Here is an 18,361-nt window from a genome sequence, read left to right as displayed (position 1 = left end):
AACTGGGTCATTTTGGATTTCATGTTGACGTCATACATTTTTTTTTAATCTTATTTAACTTACTGTGTGTTCATTCGTTCCTTCAAATTGTTTCAACCCAACTGTTCAAAATGTATTTCCATGCTTGCAAGTAAGCATTGTTGCTCATCTTTATTCATTGTTCATATGCCTCTGTCTTTTTTTGTCTTTTTTTATTGATAGAGATCTTGCCCAAAAATTGGGACACCAGGACAATGGTCGGAGACTTTCCTAAATGACATTACGGTAGGATTTTTTTTTTTGATGTCCCACATGACTAGGATCACAGCTTCTGCTGTAATGTATAAAGTTCTTAATTTACAAGTTGTTGTGTGTTTATCACATCAATTAATCATTTATGGTGTTTTTGATTTCATTACTAGGACAATGCAAGACAAAGGCTGTCAAATAACTGTGGAGTGTTTGTCTTGATGGCAAGTACATAAAATGTACTGTAAATGAGGAACATCGAGGTGTAATCAATTGCTGTTACCCATTTAACTTTTTGGGTGTTTCTTGTATATTATAGTATGCACTGTATGTTATTCTTGGACAGAAGTTTGACTTCACTGAAGTAAGTATTTATTTTTTGTAGCTATATGCATTTTAATATAATTGAAAATATAATTGAAATAATTGTACTAAATCATTACTTTATGTACACAGCTTAACATGAAGAGCATAAGAAAATGGTGGTGTGCCATCTTGCTTGACAATTTCTCTTTAGAGTAAGTGTGAAAAAAATTAGCTGTACTTAATGTAATGCATCCTTGCATTCAATTAATTTTGATATTGTACTTGTTCTTTTTCTTACTTTATTTGTTTCTTGTTGCATGATAATCAAATTGTGGAAGATATGGGAGAAAGAGAAAACGAGCTGTTGTTGCTGGTATTGTCAGCTTTTTATATTTTGCTAATATATATTTTGTAAAATTAAAAATGTATGGATAATTTTACCACTTTTTTTATTCTAATCCTCTTTCAGAAGAAGAAGAATGTTCTGCACTCCCTGAAACCTCTGGTAAGAAAAAATTTAACATGCATGTGAAAGTAAGAACTTTGATATAAAACAAAATACATATACTATGCTGGGTTTCAAATTATATAGCTATAATATTGGTCAGCTAATCTTAAATTACTTCATTTTAGCAGACCAAACCCCAGTTATGCCCTCTGTTTTTAGCAAGGTATGCATAATCAATTGTAATGATGATTTTAAAATGTGTATCATAGAACAATTTTAATCCACTTAGATTTTTCTTTAAGGATGAGCTGTTAAAAGACGACGACCCTCCATCATGCTTCATCTTCAAGGTGAATGTTCTATAATGTGCTTTTAAAATTTTTTAACAGCCTGTGCTAACTGTTGCTATCTTTTCAGTTATCAGGAGCGTTGCTGAAGAACATACTTCTTGAAGTTGTTCTTCAAGAAGGAGATGCTGCCTACATGACCCTGTCATTGACCTGCTCAAGGTTCAGGGGCATAGTTGGGGATGACAAGTATAAGAATCAGGCACACTTCTTATGGCTAGAAAGTAAATATTGACATTAAAAAATAAAATGCATAACAAGAACATCTTTGATAATGTTAAATGCTATGTTAATTTTTTTTCACCTCAGGTGTTACATGCTGGAAAAATAAGTCGTCTCGCTACAAACAGCTCTTCTGGAAAATGTACTCAATCTCCACTTGTTTGGAGTGTGGGTTTGAGTACAAATGCTGCACACCTGGTACTTTTTGTGTAAATTGTTGATGAATAAACTAATTGTTAGTCTAAAGGAAAACGAAAAATCGAATTTACTTATATCATCCCTCGGAGTTTTAAAGTTCTGGACACCATTCACTTGCACGGCATGGACCTACAGAGCTGAGAAATTATTCTTAATGTTTGTAAATGTTCACTGTCAACTATAAACTCTAGTTCTTATTGTGCTTCTTGTGTATCCACCAGGTTATGCTGGGAAGGGAAAGCGAGGTGAGCTCCAGGGAATTTATTCAGAAACCTTCCACCCTGGATTTTGCCGTTTTGAATGCTTTCAGATCAGTTCTAATGAGTTCCTTACAAGTAACCACGTAAATACATTTTTGCGATTTATGGGAGTTTATGTGAAATTGCTGTGTTTCCATTCCATTTTCGCCATTTCAATATGCGCAATTTTGTGTTTGTAAAGGAGTGACATCATGATCTCCAAACTACACTTGGTGGATCTTACTGGATCTGAGAGACAGAAAAAACTAAATCAGAGGGCGATCGCCTAAAGGAGGGTGAGTTAGTACTAGATAACTTCAAGTAAGCGCTGTTAAATCTCAACATTTACAGATTCTGATGAATTAAAAATGACTAATACCTGCCTAATATAAAGTACTGTGCACAAGTCTTAGGCCACCATGCCAGAATTAGATTTGTTGTTTTTGCAGTGTTATTCACCTTATTCCGCCACGCCCCTTTTCAATTCTTCGCTCTTCCGCATTTTGTCAACCGACTTCCGCTGCTAATATGGCACAGTGCATTCGGTGGTTAGTTTGGTGGTTAAAAGATTGTTTGTAGTTCACTATAACTTTAGCGAAATGACAAATATCGCAACTGCTGTAAATGTTTTAAATTAGGAGCACGGAGAAAACTTCATACGACGCTCGGATAGTCTTATAATGTCCCCTCAATCGTCTCGTGGTTAGACGATATGAAGCAGCCGCGGCAAGTAAACTATTGGACATATTTAATTACCTCGTCCTGTCAGAAGGAGCAGCGTTGCAAATTATTAAAGTACTTATGCATACCAATATTTACACAGTGATTTCGTCTTTTTTAAAGCAAATGTGCACCTTAGCCAGTCCAATAACTATTTCGTTTTTATGTGGTAATGTACCATGATAGAATTCATTTGCAATCTTGCCAACACTTATTCCTTCAAATCAGGAGACTTAAATCCTTTTAAGTGGAATCTACAAAGCTCACATATGGTTTAAGAAATTCCTTACAGATAATATCTGATCACACTGTAAAGGTTTAATATAACTGCATGGCAGGTTACATCTGATCACATTGTAAAGGTTTAATATAAATACATGACAGTTAGCATCTGATCACATTGTAAATGTTTAATATCACTGCATGACATCTGATCACATTGTAAAGTTTTAATATAACTGCATGGCAGGTAATATCTGATCACATTGTAAAGGTTTAATATAAATGCACAACAGATCACATTGTAAATGTTTAATATCACTGCATGACATCTGATCACATATGAAGGTTTAATGTAACTTCGTAACTGGTAAAATCAGGTCACATTGTAAAGGTTTATAAAAATAACTATGGACTAAGAAACAACTAACTTTTCAGCAAGACCACCCTGCAATGAATTAAGACGCAGCTTTATCAGAGTCATCAGGAGCTGATCCCAAGTGTTTATCTGGAAGCTGTTGGTGTATGTACTGGTGACGTGCTTAGCGACTGTGTAATACATGCAATATCAACCCTGTGTAAAGCTGACAAAGATGGTTGTTTCTCAGCATAGAAATGTACTCTTGTGCCAGCTCAACACATGAAGCAGAAGCATTGACGCAGTTTCTCAGACAGGGTTTACAGGACTAGGCCTTAATTATATTAGAACATTTTAGTTTTTACAAACAAACCACATCTTGTGACAAAACAATGGCACTCATATATGTTGAGGTATGTCAGTACAAGGTGTTTTTAAATTATCGTAGCTCAAATAAGCATTTTAGCCTGGGACCAGCATAAGCCCTGTCCGGGAAACTGCAAGGTTGTTTTCCCATATCAGATGTATGGTGCTTCAGGTCGAGTTGTGATTTTAAAGTGTAGTTGTGTTCAGAGACGGATTGATCCTCTCATTGTGTTTCTGCATCACAGTTTAGGAACACGTTGATTGTATCATCCTCACAGTTGTCCATTGCATCACTAAACATCAATGCATCTGTGAAAATAATATAACCATAAACATTTTTATGTTAGTATTTAAAAGAAACATGCATCATGAGAATTAATTTATAAATGACATCCATACTTAAACAGAACAGTGTGTAAGAGAGAGATGCATTAAAAAGAGACAGTAACGTTCTACACACAACCTATACCTTCAGTGTTAAATAATATGTCGTTTAATAGGTCATTATCATCAATATCTGAATGAGAAATGAATTGAACTTCTGGCATCTGAAATCTCGGTAACTTTTATGAATCACGTGAGCTACTGTAAGAATGTAATGTACTATAATATATTGTTGTCTTATCTTAAATATAAAAATATAGATGGGCAATGAAAATCATTCAAAATAATTGCATTTTATAAACTAACGTTACTGATCTTAAATGTATTCGTAGAACGGACATCACAAATCTAACGTTAGGCGAAAGAGCACATTTAGATAAGATAGCTTACCTGAAACTGACCACCTTTTCAACACCCGGCGTGGTTTAAAGTTACCGGAACATCGTAGTCGAACCATTACTTGGGATTAGGGTGTTCCTCAGTCGGCTCCCCGTCCGTTAAAATTGGTAAGAAACAAAAATAAAAGCGCTTGAGTGAGCTTTTTAAGTTTAACGCGTCGCCTTCAGACACTGCCTCAGTTGCTCATCATATGCAGCCGGAAGTACGTTGACAAAATGAGCGCAATGGCGCCGCCCTTGTTGTCGTGAAAAATAAGGTGAATAGTGATAATGTATAATTGTTTCTCATTCTGTTTAATAGAATACATCGAGAAAATACAAGAAATGTGTATGAAGTATTAAAAACTATAAAAATGTAAACAGATGTGTCAAGTTTTTAGGGTAAACTCCCCTTCCACTTGAGCAATAGCAGGAAACGGCAGGATCTCTTTAATCTAAATAAAATTAAATCTTAATTTCTAATTTCAAAGAAATTAGTCTTTAATTCATTCTGCTCAAAAACGCTCAGGATGTGTTTAGTGCCAAGAGAGGTCACACTTAACACTGACGATTCCTAAAGAAGACATTTAGTCCTGTAAATGTATTTATTTTTTATTTTATTTTTGTACATATTGCCTGTATTTTCTGTTTGTATCTTAATAAATAGATTGAAGAACAAATATTGATGGACATTAAAACTTCTAAAACAACAAGTCCGGTGATGGTGGCCTAAGACTTTTGCACAGTACTGTAAATGTCTTTATACAACAGTTCTTTCTGGTTCTCGAATCTGATTGGCTAAGAGGCGTGCCACATCCTACTGATAACGGCACAGTAACCGCTTCACCATTTTGTATCATTCCGCCACCTGCTGGTCATTTTTGTATTAGTGAATGGAGTTTTTTTAAACAGGCTCATCTCTGACTAGAAAAACTGCATGCACACACAGACGCGCTATTTTTAAACTCTACGTGTGTCTCATTAGTTAACTAGCTCGTGAATCAGTGTGTGAATCCCAATTGGAACTGATTATTCTGTCAAAGATCAGCGCTCTTGGATGTTATGTTAAACTTAATGGGAGTAATGTCTTGTCACGTCGTGTGGACGATTAACACTTGGAAAGAGGAATGTAAACAATATTTTTTCTGGAGCGATCTCTGTTCACAACGCGAAAACACCGTGGAACTGAAGGTAAGCAGCACAGCTGTTAAATGTGGACATTGATCATTTATTTTACCGTGACGTGACTATTAAAACATGTTATGAGATATCACCACTGATATATTTATAAGCAGCATGCAAAAAACATAGCCGTTTCTCAAAACCCAGTATGCCGAACTCGGACTTGTGTCCTTCGTAGTTCGAACTTGCAAGTTCAGACTCGGAAGAACAAACTCCTGACGCGAAATGCGTTCTGGGAAACTTCGCTGTCATAAGTCCACACAAGTCTCCTCTGATGCATCCTCGATAAAATGGGCGGATCAAGAACACATCCGGGGATTTTATGTGAACTTGGGCTTGATGCGAACTTTGAATTGGAATAGTACTTGGGCCGCGACTGATGACGTTTCACAAGTCCACAAGAACACAAGTACAGACAAGAACGCATATTGAGAAACGGCTCATCTCTCTGACACTTATAAAAAACAGTTAGTACTGACAAGAACTAGCGAGTGCTCGTATCGCGTTAAGATTAAATGGGAAAGCAATAGTAACATTATATAAGTATAGTTTTATAAACTTTTACCTCGCGCCAAAACAATAACGACACAAAAGACACTAAATATGAATAAGAAACCACGTAATTGTTTCATCATGACAGCAAATACTGCTGATTTGATCTCATTTTTGACCATCAAACAGACAAGGGAATCCCTGTCAGAGATGTAGCCCAGAGAGGGCGGTGGTCAGCGGGGCGAGTGAACACTGACGTCCGCTCATGCTCTGGTTCTCATACGCACCGAATCTTACTAAGCAAACGTTCAAACAGGCGCTATCTTTACTAATCGACTGCAGATTTAAATATAATACATATATATTCTCGACTGCACTAATCTTAAAACTACACTTTTGTGACCAAGAAACGGTAATATAAAGAAACGGCTGCTCCGTCCATTGAGTTATTATGAGATTCAAAGCAGCCGAGTGTTACCTGTCATTCTGGCCGCCCTCAAATCCGTGGCGAAAGAAAGTAGTTCCCAAACAAAGAGGCTTTTAAAATAACTCCGTTGTTGTTTTCTAGTTTTCTTTTTTTAAACGTGTGCCGTCAAACTGTTGTATAAAAGCAATATATATGGGATATTGCTTAAATATAACATTTATGTGGCAATGTTTACGATTTGCTTGTGTAATTATTTGTTATGTTTGTAATGAAAAGGGATCAGCATTAATCGTGTACTGCTGTGTCTTGGAAACGTGATCAGCGCGCTTGGTGATGAAAGCAAGAAGGGAACTTTCGTACCGTACAGAGACTCTAAGCTGACGCGTCTTCTCCAGGGTAAGACCGATACATTTAAGATATTCGTTCATATGGATCTGTAGTTTTTAACATTACGTTATGATGTCAACTTCATGCAAATGCTTCTCAAAACCTTCCCTAGACTCTCTCGGAGGAAACAGTCACACGTTAATGATTGGTTGCGTCAGCCCAGCGGACTCCAGCATTGAGGAAACGATCAATACGTTGCGATACGCTGATCGTGCCCGTGAAATCAAAAATAAACCCATTTTGAATGTTGACCCACGTGCAGCGGAAATGAAGCGACTCAAACAGCAGGTACCTAGAAATTTTATATTTTTTAAACGGATATTTGAGCAGTTATAATTTAGGTTAATGTTTTCAGCTTCATGTTATGAAAATTCAGCTTTATTGTTTTTCTAACTCAGGTTCAAGATCCTCAAGGAGGCAAGATGGCACCTTTGTGGTTGGCATGCCGTCTATCGCACTACACTAGAGATGGGTGTAAACGGAGGTCGGAGCCAGCTGCAAATGGGTGGGTTAGCAGCAAGTGGGTGGGGCTTTAGCCGCAAGTGGGCTGTACAAACTTTTAGAGGATTTTGATTGGTTTATTTAGTATCACCTGTGTTTATGCTCCACACAGTTGGTGGCGGTAATGTTTAAGTTTTGTTTTTGCGATCCATCAGAAAACAAAGAAGAAAACCTTGTTCACATGTCAGCGTGCAGTTGAAAAGAAGGGGTAAGTTAGCTGTACAGATTTTAGTTTTTTATAAAAGCATTATAAGTTGTGCATTATATCCACAATCTTTGAAATCGTAGACCATAGCTTTAAGTGCAAAGGGTTCATGAACTGTATCTGTTGTAGTCCCGGTATGCAATTTCTTGGGATAAGTGGGGGTGCAGGCTAACAGGTTCTTGCAAGTAAGCATTGTTGCTCATCTTTATTCATTGTTCATATACCTCTGTCTTTTTTTGTCTTTTTTTTAATTGATAGAGATCTTGCCCAAAATATTGGGACACCAGGACAATGGTCGGAGACTTTCCTAAATGACATTACGGTAGGATTTTTTTTTTTGATGTCCCACATGACTACGATCACAGCTTCTGCTGTAATGTATAAAGTTCTTAATTTACAAGTTGTTGTGTGTTTATCACATCAATTAATCATTTATGGTGTTTTTGATTTCATTACTAGGACAATGCAAGACAAAGGCTGTCAAATAACTGTGGAGTGTTTGTCTTGATGGCAAGTACATAAAATGTACTGTAAATGAGGAACATCGAGGTGTAATCAATTGCTGTTACCCATTTAACTTTTTGGGTGTTTCTTGTATATTATAGTATGCACTGTATGTTATTCTTGGACAGAAGTTTGACTTCACTGAAGTAAGTATTTATTTTTTGTAGCTATATGCATTTTAATATAATTGAAAATTGTACTAAATCATTACTTTATGTACACAGCTTAACATGAAGAACATAAGAAAATGGTGGTGTGCCATCTTGCTTGACAATTTCTCTTTAGAGTAAGTGTGAAAAAAATTAGCTGTACTTAATGTAATGCATCCTTGCATTCAATTAATTTTGATATTGTACTTGTTCTTTTTCTTACTTTATTTGTTTTTTGTTGCATGACAATTAGGCCTGTCGCGATAAACGATAAATCGATTAATCGCACGGTAAATAAAATGAGTTCGATCATTTTTTTAGGCCGCGATAATTCACATTTGCATGCTTGTTTGTTTTCCTTGTCTCTCTCTCTCTCTCTACCAAAGAGACTGGATGACCGCTCCGTGCAACGAGTGACAAGGAGTGAACCCTCGTCAGTCATTTGTCAGTCGCATGATCTGTGTGGGGAGGGGGGACTCCTGGCGTAGCCTATCACAGTAGGAGTACTGAGGAGGATGAGAGCCGCGTGAGAAGTGTAGCAGGAGAAAACACTAGTTAAGACGAGAGTTGGAGAAAAAGATGGATTTACTAGAGGCTGTTTACACTTGTCATTAACATGCGTTTTTATCGATCGGATCACAATGTTTTACGTCTTTTCTGACTTTTCTGACACAAGGTGAACAGTGCTATTTTAGCCTTTCATTGATAAACTAAAGCGGGTGATCTCCGCAGTTTCATTTTGCAAGCGTGTGAAAGTTGCGCGATCTTATTTCATCAATTGCGCTGAAAATTCAGAGAAAGCTCTAACATATAAACGTACAAAACACTGTGCAGCATGTATACTTGCTAAACAAGCAGCGGACTCCGACATAATATTAGTTTGCGTCCATATAAACTCATAATTACTCCCGCTGGCGTTCAAATGACAGCGGAGAGACTCGCCCACCGTCTCACGGACCGTCCCCTCACAGTATTCAGCACAGAAGCGGTCGAAAGTGGACAAAAGAGACGGATTTAAATACCAGGTGTAAATGTGATATGTCTCTCTCGTCCACTTGTGATCTGATCAAAAACACATCTTGATACCAAGTGTAAACAGCCAAGTTTCAAAACCAAACGCTACAGCTGCAGTGTGGGAGTACTTTGGATTTAAACCTAATGACCGAGGTGAACCACTAAACCTGAACGAACCACTAAACCTGAACGAGCCGTTATGTCGCATTTGTGGTAATAACGTAGCACTTAAAAGTGGCAACACGACAAACATGCATATGCACCTAAAACGAAATCATCCTGTTATTTTGTTCATTTCTTGTGGATATTTAAAATGTCTTCCAGTTCCAGTATTACTTATTGTTTAGAAATAAAAGTTTATAGATCTTTGAAAAGGTGTATCTGCATTATTATAATGGTCCCGGAGCATCAATGTTACCGCCTATCGCGATAAATTCCGAGGCAATTTATCGCCTAGCAAAATTTGTTATCGTGACAGGCCTAATGACAATCAAATTGTGGAAGCCATGGGAGAAAGAGAAAACGAACTTTGATATAAAACAAAATACATATACTATGCTGGGTTTCAAATTATATAGCTATAATATTGGTCAGCTAATCTTAAATTACTTCATTTTAGCAGACCAAACCCCAGTTATGCCCTCTGTTTTTAGCAAGGTATGCATAATCAATTGTAATGATGATTTTAAAATGTGTATCATAGAACAATTTTAATCCACTTAGATTTTTCTTTAAGGATGAGCTGTTAAAAGACGACGACCCTCCATCATGCTTCATCTTCAAGGTGAATGTTCTATAATGTGCTTTTAAAATTTTTTAACAGCCTGTGCTAACTGTTGCTATCTTTTCAGTTATCAGGAGCGTTGCTGAAGAACATACTTCTTGAAGTTGTTCTTCAAGAAGGAGATGCTGCCTACATGACCCTGTCATTGACCTGCTCAAGGTTCAGGGGCATAGTTGGGGATGACAAGTATAAGAATCAGGCACACTTCTTATGGCTAGAAAGTAAATATTGACATTAAAAAATAAAATGCATAACAAGAACATCTTTGATAATGTTAAATGCTATGTTAATTTTTTTTCACCTCAGGTGTTACATGCTGGAAAAATAAGTCGTCTCGCTACAAACAGCTCTTCTGGAAAATGTACTCAATCTCCACTTGTTTGGAGTGTGGGTTTGAGTACAAATGCTGCACACCTGGTACTTTTTGTGTAAATTGTTGATGAATAAACTAATTGTTAGTCTAAAGGAAAACGAAAAATCGAATTTACTTATATCATCCCTCGGAGTTTTAAAGTTCTGGACACCATTCACTTGCACGGCATGGACCTACAGAGCTGAGAAATTATTCTTAATGTTTGTAAATGTTCACTGTCAACTATAAACTCTATTTCTTATTGTGCTTCTTGTGTATCCACCAGGTTATGCTGGGAAGGGAAAGCGAGGTGAGCTCCAGGGAATTTATTCAGAAACCTTCCACCCTGGATTTTGCCGTTTTGAATGCTTGCAGATCAGTTCTAATGAGTTCCTTACAAGTAACCACGTAAATACATTTTTGCGATTTATGGGAGTTTATGTGAAATTGCTGTGTTTCCATTGACCGCATTTTCGCCATTTCAATATGCGCAATTTTGTGTTTGTAAAGGAGTGACATCATGATCTCCAAACTACACTTGGTGGATCTTACTGGATCTGAGAGACAGAAAAAACTAAATCAGAGGGCGATCGCCTAAAGGAGGGTGAGTTAGTACTAGATAACTTCAAGTAAGCGCTGTTAAATCTCAACATTTACAGATTCTGATGAATTAAAAATGACTAATACCTGCCTAATATAAAGTACTGTGCACAAGTCTTAGGCCACCATGCCAGAATTAGATTTGTTGTTTTTGCAGTGTTATAGTGATAATGTATAATTGTTTCTCATTCTGTTTAATAGAATATATCGAGAAAATACAAGAAATGTGTATGAAGTATTAAAAACTATAAAAATGTAAACAGATGTGTCAAGTTTTTAGGGTAAACTCCCCTTCCACTTGAGCAATAGCAGGAAACGGCAGGATCTCTTTAATCTAAATAAAATTAAATCTTAATTTCTAATTTCAAAGAAATTAGTCTTTAATTCATTCTGCTCAAAAACGCTCAGGATGTGTTTAGTGCCAAGAGAGGTCACACTGACGATGCCTAAAGAAGACATTTAGTCCTGTAAATGTATTTTTTTATTTTTGTACATATTGCCTGTATTTTCTGTTTGTATCTTAATAAATAGATTGAAGAACAAATATTGATGGACATTAAAACTTCTAAAACAACAAGTCCGGTGATGGTGGCCTAAGACTTTTGCACAGTACTGTAAATGTCTTTATACAACAGTTCTTTCTGGTTCTCGAATCTGATTGGCTAAGAGGCGTGCCACATCCTACTGATAACGGCACAGTAACCGCTTCACCATTTTGTATCATTCCGCCACCTGCTGGTCATTTTTGTATTAGTGAATGGAGTTTTTTTAAACAGGCTCGTCTCTGACTAGAAAAACTGCATGCACACACAGACGCGCTATTTTTAAACTCTACGTGTGTCTCATTAGTTAACTAGCTCGTGAATCAGTGTGTGAATCCCAATTGGAACTGATTATTCTGTCAAAGATCAGCGCTCTTGGATGTTATGTTAAACTTAATGGGAGTAATGTCTTGTCACGTCGTGTGGACGATTAACACTTGGAAAGAGGAATGTAAACAATATTTTTTCTGGAGCGATCTCTGTTCACAACGCGAAAACACCGTGGAACTGAAGGTAAGCAGCACAGCTGTTAAATGTGGACATTGATCATTTATTTTACCGTGACGTGACTATTAAAACATGTTATGAGATATCACCACTGATATATTTATAAGCAGCATGCAAAAAACATAGCCGTTTCTCAAAACCCAGTACGCCGAACTCGGACTTGTGTCCTTCGTAGTTCGAACTTGCAAGTTCAGACTCGGAAGAACAAACTCCTGACGCGAAATGCGTTCTGGGAAACTTCGCTGTCATAAGTCCACACAAGTCTCCTCTGATGTATCCTCGATAAAATGGGCGGATCAAGAACACATCCGGGGATTTTATGTGAACTTGGGCTTGATGCGAACTTTGAATTGGAATAGTACTTGTGTTCTTGTGGACTTGTGAAACGTCATCAGCACCAAGTACAGACAAGAACGCATATTGAGAAACGCCTCATCTCTCTGACACTTATAAAAAACATTTAGTACTGACAAGAAGTAGCGAGTGCTCGTATCGTGTTAAGATTAAATGGGAAAGCAATAGTAACATTATATAAGTATAGTTTTATTAAGTTTTACCTCGCGCCAAAACAATAACGACACAAAAGACACTAAATATGAATAAGAAACCAAGTAATTGTTTCATCATGACACCAAATACTGCTGATTTGATCTCATTTTTGACCATCAAACAGACAAGGGAATCCCTGTCAGAGATGTAGCCCAGAGAGGGCGGTGGTCAGCGGGGCGAGTGAACACTGACGTCCGCTCATGCTCTGGTTCTCATACGCACCGAATCTTACTAAGCAAACGTTCAAACAGGAGCTATCTTTACTAATCGACTGCAGTTTTAAATATAATACATATATATTCTCGACTGTACTAATCTTAAAACTACACTTTGTGACCAAGAAACGGTAATATAAAGAAACGGCTGCTCCGTCCATTGAGTTATTATGAGATTCAAAGCAGCCGAAAGTGTTACCTGTCATTCTGGCCGCCCTCAAATCCGTGGCAAAAGAAAGTAGTTCCCAAACAAAGAGGCTTTTAAAATCACTCCGTTGTTGTTTTCTAGTTTTCTTTTTTTAAACGTGTGCCGTCAAACTGTTGTATAAAAGCAATATATATGCGATATTGCTTAAATATAACATTTATGTGGCAATGTTTACGATTTGCTTGTGTAATTATTTGTTGTGTTTGTAATGAAAAGGGATCAGCATTAATCGTGGACTGCTGTGTCTTGGAAACGTGATCAGCGCGCTTGGTGATGAAAGCAAGAAGGGAACTTTCGTATCATACAGAGACTCTAAGCTGACGCGTCTTCTCCAGGGTAAGACCGATACATTTAAGATATTCGTTCATATGGATCTGTAGTTTTTAACATTACGTTATGATGTCAACTTCATGCAAATGCTTCTCAAAACCTTCCCTAGACTCTCTCGGAGGAAACAGTCACACGTTAATGATTGCGCGCGTCAGCCCAGCGGACTCCAACATTGAGGAAACGATCAATACGTTGCGATACGCTGATCGTGCCCGTGAAATCAAAAATAAACCCATTTTGAATGTTGATCCACGTGCAGCGGAAATGAAGCGACTCAAACAGCAGGTACCTAGAAATTTTATATTTTTTTAAGCGGATATTTGAGCAGTTATAATTCAGGTTAATGTTTTCAGCTTCATGTTATGAAAATTCAGCTTTATTGTTTTTCTAACTCAGGTTCAAGATCCCCAAGGAGGCAAGATGGCGCCGTTGTGGTTGGCATGCCGTCTATCGCACTACACTAGAGATGGGTATAAACGGAGGTCGGAGCCAGCTGCAAATGGGTGGGTTAGCAGCAAGTGGGTGGAGCTTTAGCCGCAAGTGGGCTGTACAAACTTCTAGAGGATTTTGATTGGTTTATTTAGTATCACCTGTGTTTATGCTCCACACAGTTGGTGGCGGTAATGTGTAAGTTTTGTTTTTGCGATCCATCAGAAAACAAAGAAGAAAACCGCGTTCACATGTCAGCGTGCAGTTGAAAAGAAGGGGTAAGTTTGCTGTACAGATTTTAGTTTTTTTATAAAAGCATTATAAGTTCTGAAGAAGACCATTTCATAATGGCGTTTGTACGCTGTTTTTAGTCTTGATGTACTTAAAAAAAGGGGGGGGGGGGAGTGTATCCAAATACATTTCTGTAGTTTTTTTTAGTAGCACACAAATTACAAAATCTGTAACGTGCATGACAAAATCTCTTTTCTGCATTCCATTTCTACAACTTGCTCTCTAGATTATGGATTCTGAAGACCATAATAAGGTATTGTGGCAGTGTAATTTTTGTACGTTTTAGGACTGCATTGATTTTCAAATAGTAAATGTCTTAAACGTTTTGTAAATGGATTTGATATTAGAATAACTTTACAACTCCTATTTTAATTATACATTGCATGCAATTCTTTTAAAACTTTTCATTTTTAAAAGTTTTCATTGTAGTTATGCTTTTTTCTGCGTAAACCACAATGTAATGTAATGTAATTGAAACATTTGTTTTAATATTATTTTATAAAATGTATTACTAATAACAATCAGTGAAATAAATGTGAAACGCATGTTATTGTGTTTTAGGTTCACTTATCAGTGAAAGATGTGCAGGACACTCTTGAGGCATACCAGTGCACAAAATTTCACTGTCCGCTTTGTCCTAAGGACAATATAAAATTTGATGAGAACTTCCAGGCAACAGGCCACCTTCAGTCCCATTTATCTTGGTTGGTAGTACATGGGTGTAAGTTGACCAAAATATTATTATATTCACTATGAATAGGATATTGTATCCAATCATTTTTGACAAAAGTGAAAATTTGTTAACTTTTTTTATTTCAGGTTTCAAAATCTATAAATGCCACCTCTTGTGTCGCAAAACATAAAAAGGGAGTTTTCAGTATGCCAGGTATGACAGCATGCACAACAAAGCTATTCTGACAGTGTTTGTTTATATGGTGAGGAACAAAGAATGTTGGTTTCCTTACGCAGTGAGTGAGGTACCTGATCAAACCGAGTATACTGGGGAAGTTAATCTGAGAGACTTCTGGGAGTCTCTGTCTTTGAATATTATTTCCCTTGAGTTTGTAAAGGGTAAGACATGTTTTTTTTCTTTGTCACTGAAGTAAATTGTACCTGCCTCTATTGAATGACTGATTAACAAACTAAAACAACATATATTTAAATGTTTTCTCATGTAGTTGGGGAGGAGAATCCATTTGTTGTCAAGCCGACCTTTGGTTTTTGGGCACCGTGGATTGGACCAGAAACTCGAAAATCTGATGTGGTTTTAAACGCAGAGTGGGAAAAAAGTACACCGCCCAGCAAAAACAAAAGAGCAGACAGAGCTAGACATCACTGAAGACAGACTTCTCGAGGAAGTCATGAAAATGAAGGTCAGGATTATTTGTAATATTTCTTGTTTGTGTGAATATGTATCATAGTTTTACAAAAAATTTGTTTCAACTTTAAAGGTTGATGATGTCAAGAAACTGTGCAAAGCTTGTGGGGTGGATCCCTGTGGTTTAAAAACAGACCTTATCCTCAGGCTTCATAATGAGATTAGGAGTAGGAGTACTTATGATAAGATTTTTGAGAAAATATGTGGCAATGTTTACGATTTGCTTGTGTAATTATTTGTTATGTTTGTAATGAAAAGGGATCAGCATTAATCGTGTACTGCTGTGTCTTGGAAACGTGATCAGCGCGCTTGGTGATGAAAGCAAGAAGGGAACTTTCGTACCGTACAGAGACTCTAAGCTGACGCGTCTTCTCCAGGGTAAGACCGATACGTTTAAGATATACGTTCATATGGATCTGTAGTTTTTAACACTACGTTATGATGTCAACTTCATGCAAATGCTTCTCAAAACCTTCCCTAGACTCTCTCGGAGGAAACAGTCACACGTTAATGATTGCGTGCATCAGCCCAGCGGACTTCAACATTGAGGAAACGATCAATACGTTGCGATACGCTGATCGTGCCCGTGAAATCAAAAATAAACCCATTTTAAATGTTGACCCACGTGCAGCGGAAATTAAGCGACTAAAAAACAGCAGGTACCTAGAAATTTTATATTTTTTAAGCGGATATTTGAGCAGTTATAATTTAGGTTAATGTTTTCAGCTTCATGTTATGAAAATTCAGCTTTATTGTTTTTCTAACTCAGGTTCAAGATCCTCAAGGAGGCAAGATGGCGCCGTTGTGGTTGGCATGCCGTCTATCGCTCAGCATAGTCCTGAGTTTGTTTGTTCTAAGCTCATTTATGAAGTGTTTAACACAGTGTGCTTTACCAGTTTTAACATATGACCGATGTACTCTTTTAAAGTTGGAAGAAATTTCTTATAAACAACTCATCAGTTTTCATGGTGCTCCACCTCCCTTTCTGAAGTCAATTCCGGATTGTATTCGCCGCTGGCCTTGCACCCTGCAGGGCAGAAAGTGAAAGAGACAACGTGGACGACGGGGTGGCTTAGCTGTTAAGCTAAAATGCTACATGCGATTCCACCGGGAGTCCCGTTCTTCCCCGGGGAGCTTTATAAAGGACTTCGGGAAATGCTACCCGCGCTGGCGTTCCCCGGAGCCAGTGCATGGTTGGATTGTTCCCGTGTTTCCCACCTCCAGGAGTTTCCCAGCTCCTGGTTCTTTGCGCGTCTCGCCCCACGTGGGGAGGAGTGTGTCCGGGGAACCTTCGGCTGCTGCCTCGGGCGAAACAACCTGCGGCCTCTCCTGAACTTCCAGCGCTGCTCAGAATGGCTTTGATTAACGCCACGTCGGTAGTAAACAAGACTTTCATTATAAATGACTTTTTCTCTGCTCGCCACCTAGACCTTCTCTTTTTGACTGAAACATGGATTACTCCGGGGGATATTAGCGCTTTTTCTGAAATGGTTCCGTCAAACTCTCTGTTTTTAAATTCACCGCGTACAACGGGGCGAGGTGGTGGCCTGGCCTCTAAAGACATTTTTTCCTGCCGTCCCGTAGTTTCAAAGGAATACCAAAGCTTTGAGCTACAGTTGTTTACTCTGGAGCTATGCGACCCTGTTGTGTTTGCACTGATTTATCGTCCCCCAAAACCTAATTTGAATTTTCTGAAGGATTTTGCTGATTTTTGGGAGATTTCATTGCAAAATATGACAAACTAATGATTGTTGGGGACTTTAATGTTCATGTCTGCTGTGCAGCAGATTCCTTAGCAAAGGATTTTATCAATCTGCTAAATGCATTTGATCTGACGCTTCAGATCAATGTACCCACTCATCAGCATGGCCATACACTGGATTTAGTGCTTACTTACGGCTGCTCTCTGAATGAACTAGAGGTGTGTGAAAATAGTTTCTCCGACCACAAGACTATTATGTTTACGTTTCCATCTTTTAACAAAACTGTTACGCTGTTGTATCCGGCTCGCCAGTCTCGGCTTATCACATCAGCTACCAGAGAAGCTTTTCGCTCAGCCTTTAGTGAAGGTTTGCTACAAAGTGACGTTCCAAACACCGATTCAAGTGCTGAAGAACTACTTCACATGCTCTAGACCAAGTGGCACCTTTAAAGACTCATCGCCATAAACCGTAATCTGAGCCTTGGCTTAATGACACAACTCGCACTTTTAGGCGTATTTGCAGAAGATTTGAACAAAAATGGAGGAAGGACAGACTTCAGGTTTCAATGCAAATGTTCAGAGACTCACTAACTCAATATCAGAAAGCAGTGAAAACGGCAAGATCAATTTATTTCACTGACATTATAAACAAGAACTGTCATAAACCGAAAACCTTGTTTAATGTTATAAATTCCACCATCAACCCCTCCACTGGTCCTGATATAGAAGTGTCATTAGTTTCCTGTGAAGACTTCCTCTGTTTCTTTGTACAAAAGACACATGATCTAAGAATGGGGCTAAACCCAGTTTCATCTGACCCTTCAACTCGTTCTAGATGTACTGCTGTTTTTAGTTGTTTTACTCTGTTGTTGCAACTGTTCGCCTTCTGCTTTAAAAACAGGGTATGGATCCTACTATTCTGACAAATTTTAGGCCCATCTCTAACTTGTCTTTCATTTCAAAAATTATTGAGAAATCAGTTCTTGATCAAATACAATTTTTTATGGCTGAAAATTCGATCTTTGAGGTTTTCCAATCTGGGTTTAGAAAACATGACTCTACTGAGACTGCACTGCTGAAAGTTTCAAATGACATACTGCTAACATGTGACTCGGGTAACTATGCGGTATTACTCCTTTTAGATCTAACCGCTGCATTTGATACTGTCGATCATGCTGTACTTCTTGATCGACTGGAATAT

General features: G+C 37.8%; 2 protein-coding genes across 2 annotated transcripts; both read left to right on the top strand.

Moving 5' to 3' along the window:
- Window positions 1-6,751: 6,751 nt before the first annotated feature.
- On the top strand, window positions 6,752-8,109 carry LOC135730124 (osmotic avoidance abnormal protein 3-like). Its single transcript, XM_065247988.2, has 6 exons — window positions 6,752-6,909; window positions 7,013-7,188; window positions 7,299-7,405; window positions 7,557-7,609; window positions 7,865-7,928; window positions 8,066-8,109. The coding sequence occupies exons 2-5, from the start codon at window positions 7,042-7,044 to the stop codon at window positions 7,915-7,917; spliced, it is 360 nt and encodes a 119-aa protein (XP_065104060.1). The 5' UTR covers window positions 6,752-6,909; window positions 7,013-7,041; the 3' UTR covers window positions 7,918-7,928; window positions 8,066-8,109.
- A 2,810-nt stretch (window positions 8,110-10,919) lies between these two features.
- Window positions 10,920-17,849, top strand: LOC135730123 (chromosome-associated kinesin KIF4-like). Its single transcript, XM_065247987.2, has 14 exons — window positions 10,920-11,013; window positions 13,247-13,366; window positions 13,470-13,645; window positions 13,757-13,863; window positions 14,015-14,067; window positions 14,307-14,333; window positions 14,642-14,801; window positions 14,900-14,966; window positions 15,050-15,151; window positions 15,259-15,453; window positions 15,532-15,625; window positions 15,717-15,836; window positions 15,940-16,117; window positions 16,228-17,849. Exons 10-14 carry the CDS (start codon window positions 15,442-15,444, stop codon window positions 16,292-16,294), a joined length of 471 nt encoding a protein of 156 aa, XP_065104059.1. The 5' UTR covers window positions 10,920-11,013; window positions 13,247-13,366; window positions 13,470-13,645; window positions 13,757-13,863; window positions 14,015-14,067; window positions 14,307-14,333; window positions 14,642-14,801; window positions 14,900-14,966; window positions 15,050-15,151; window positions 15,259-15,441; the 3' UTR covers window positions 16,295-17,849.
- Window positions 17,850-18,361: the final 512 nt, after the last annotated feature.

Source organism: Paramisgurnus dabryanus, chromosome 11, assembly GCF_030506205.2.
Source record: "Paramisgurnus dabryanus chromosome 11, PD_genome_1.1, whole genome shotgun sequence".
Taxonomy (NCBI): Eukaryota; Metazoa; Chordata; class Actinopteri; order Cypriniformes; family Cobitidae; genus Paramisgurnus; species Paramisgurnus dabryanus.
This window is presented reverse-complemented; position numbering and strand designations above follow the sequence as displayed.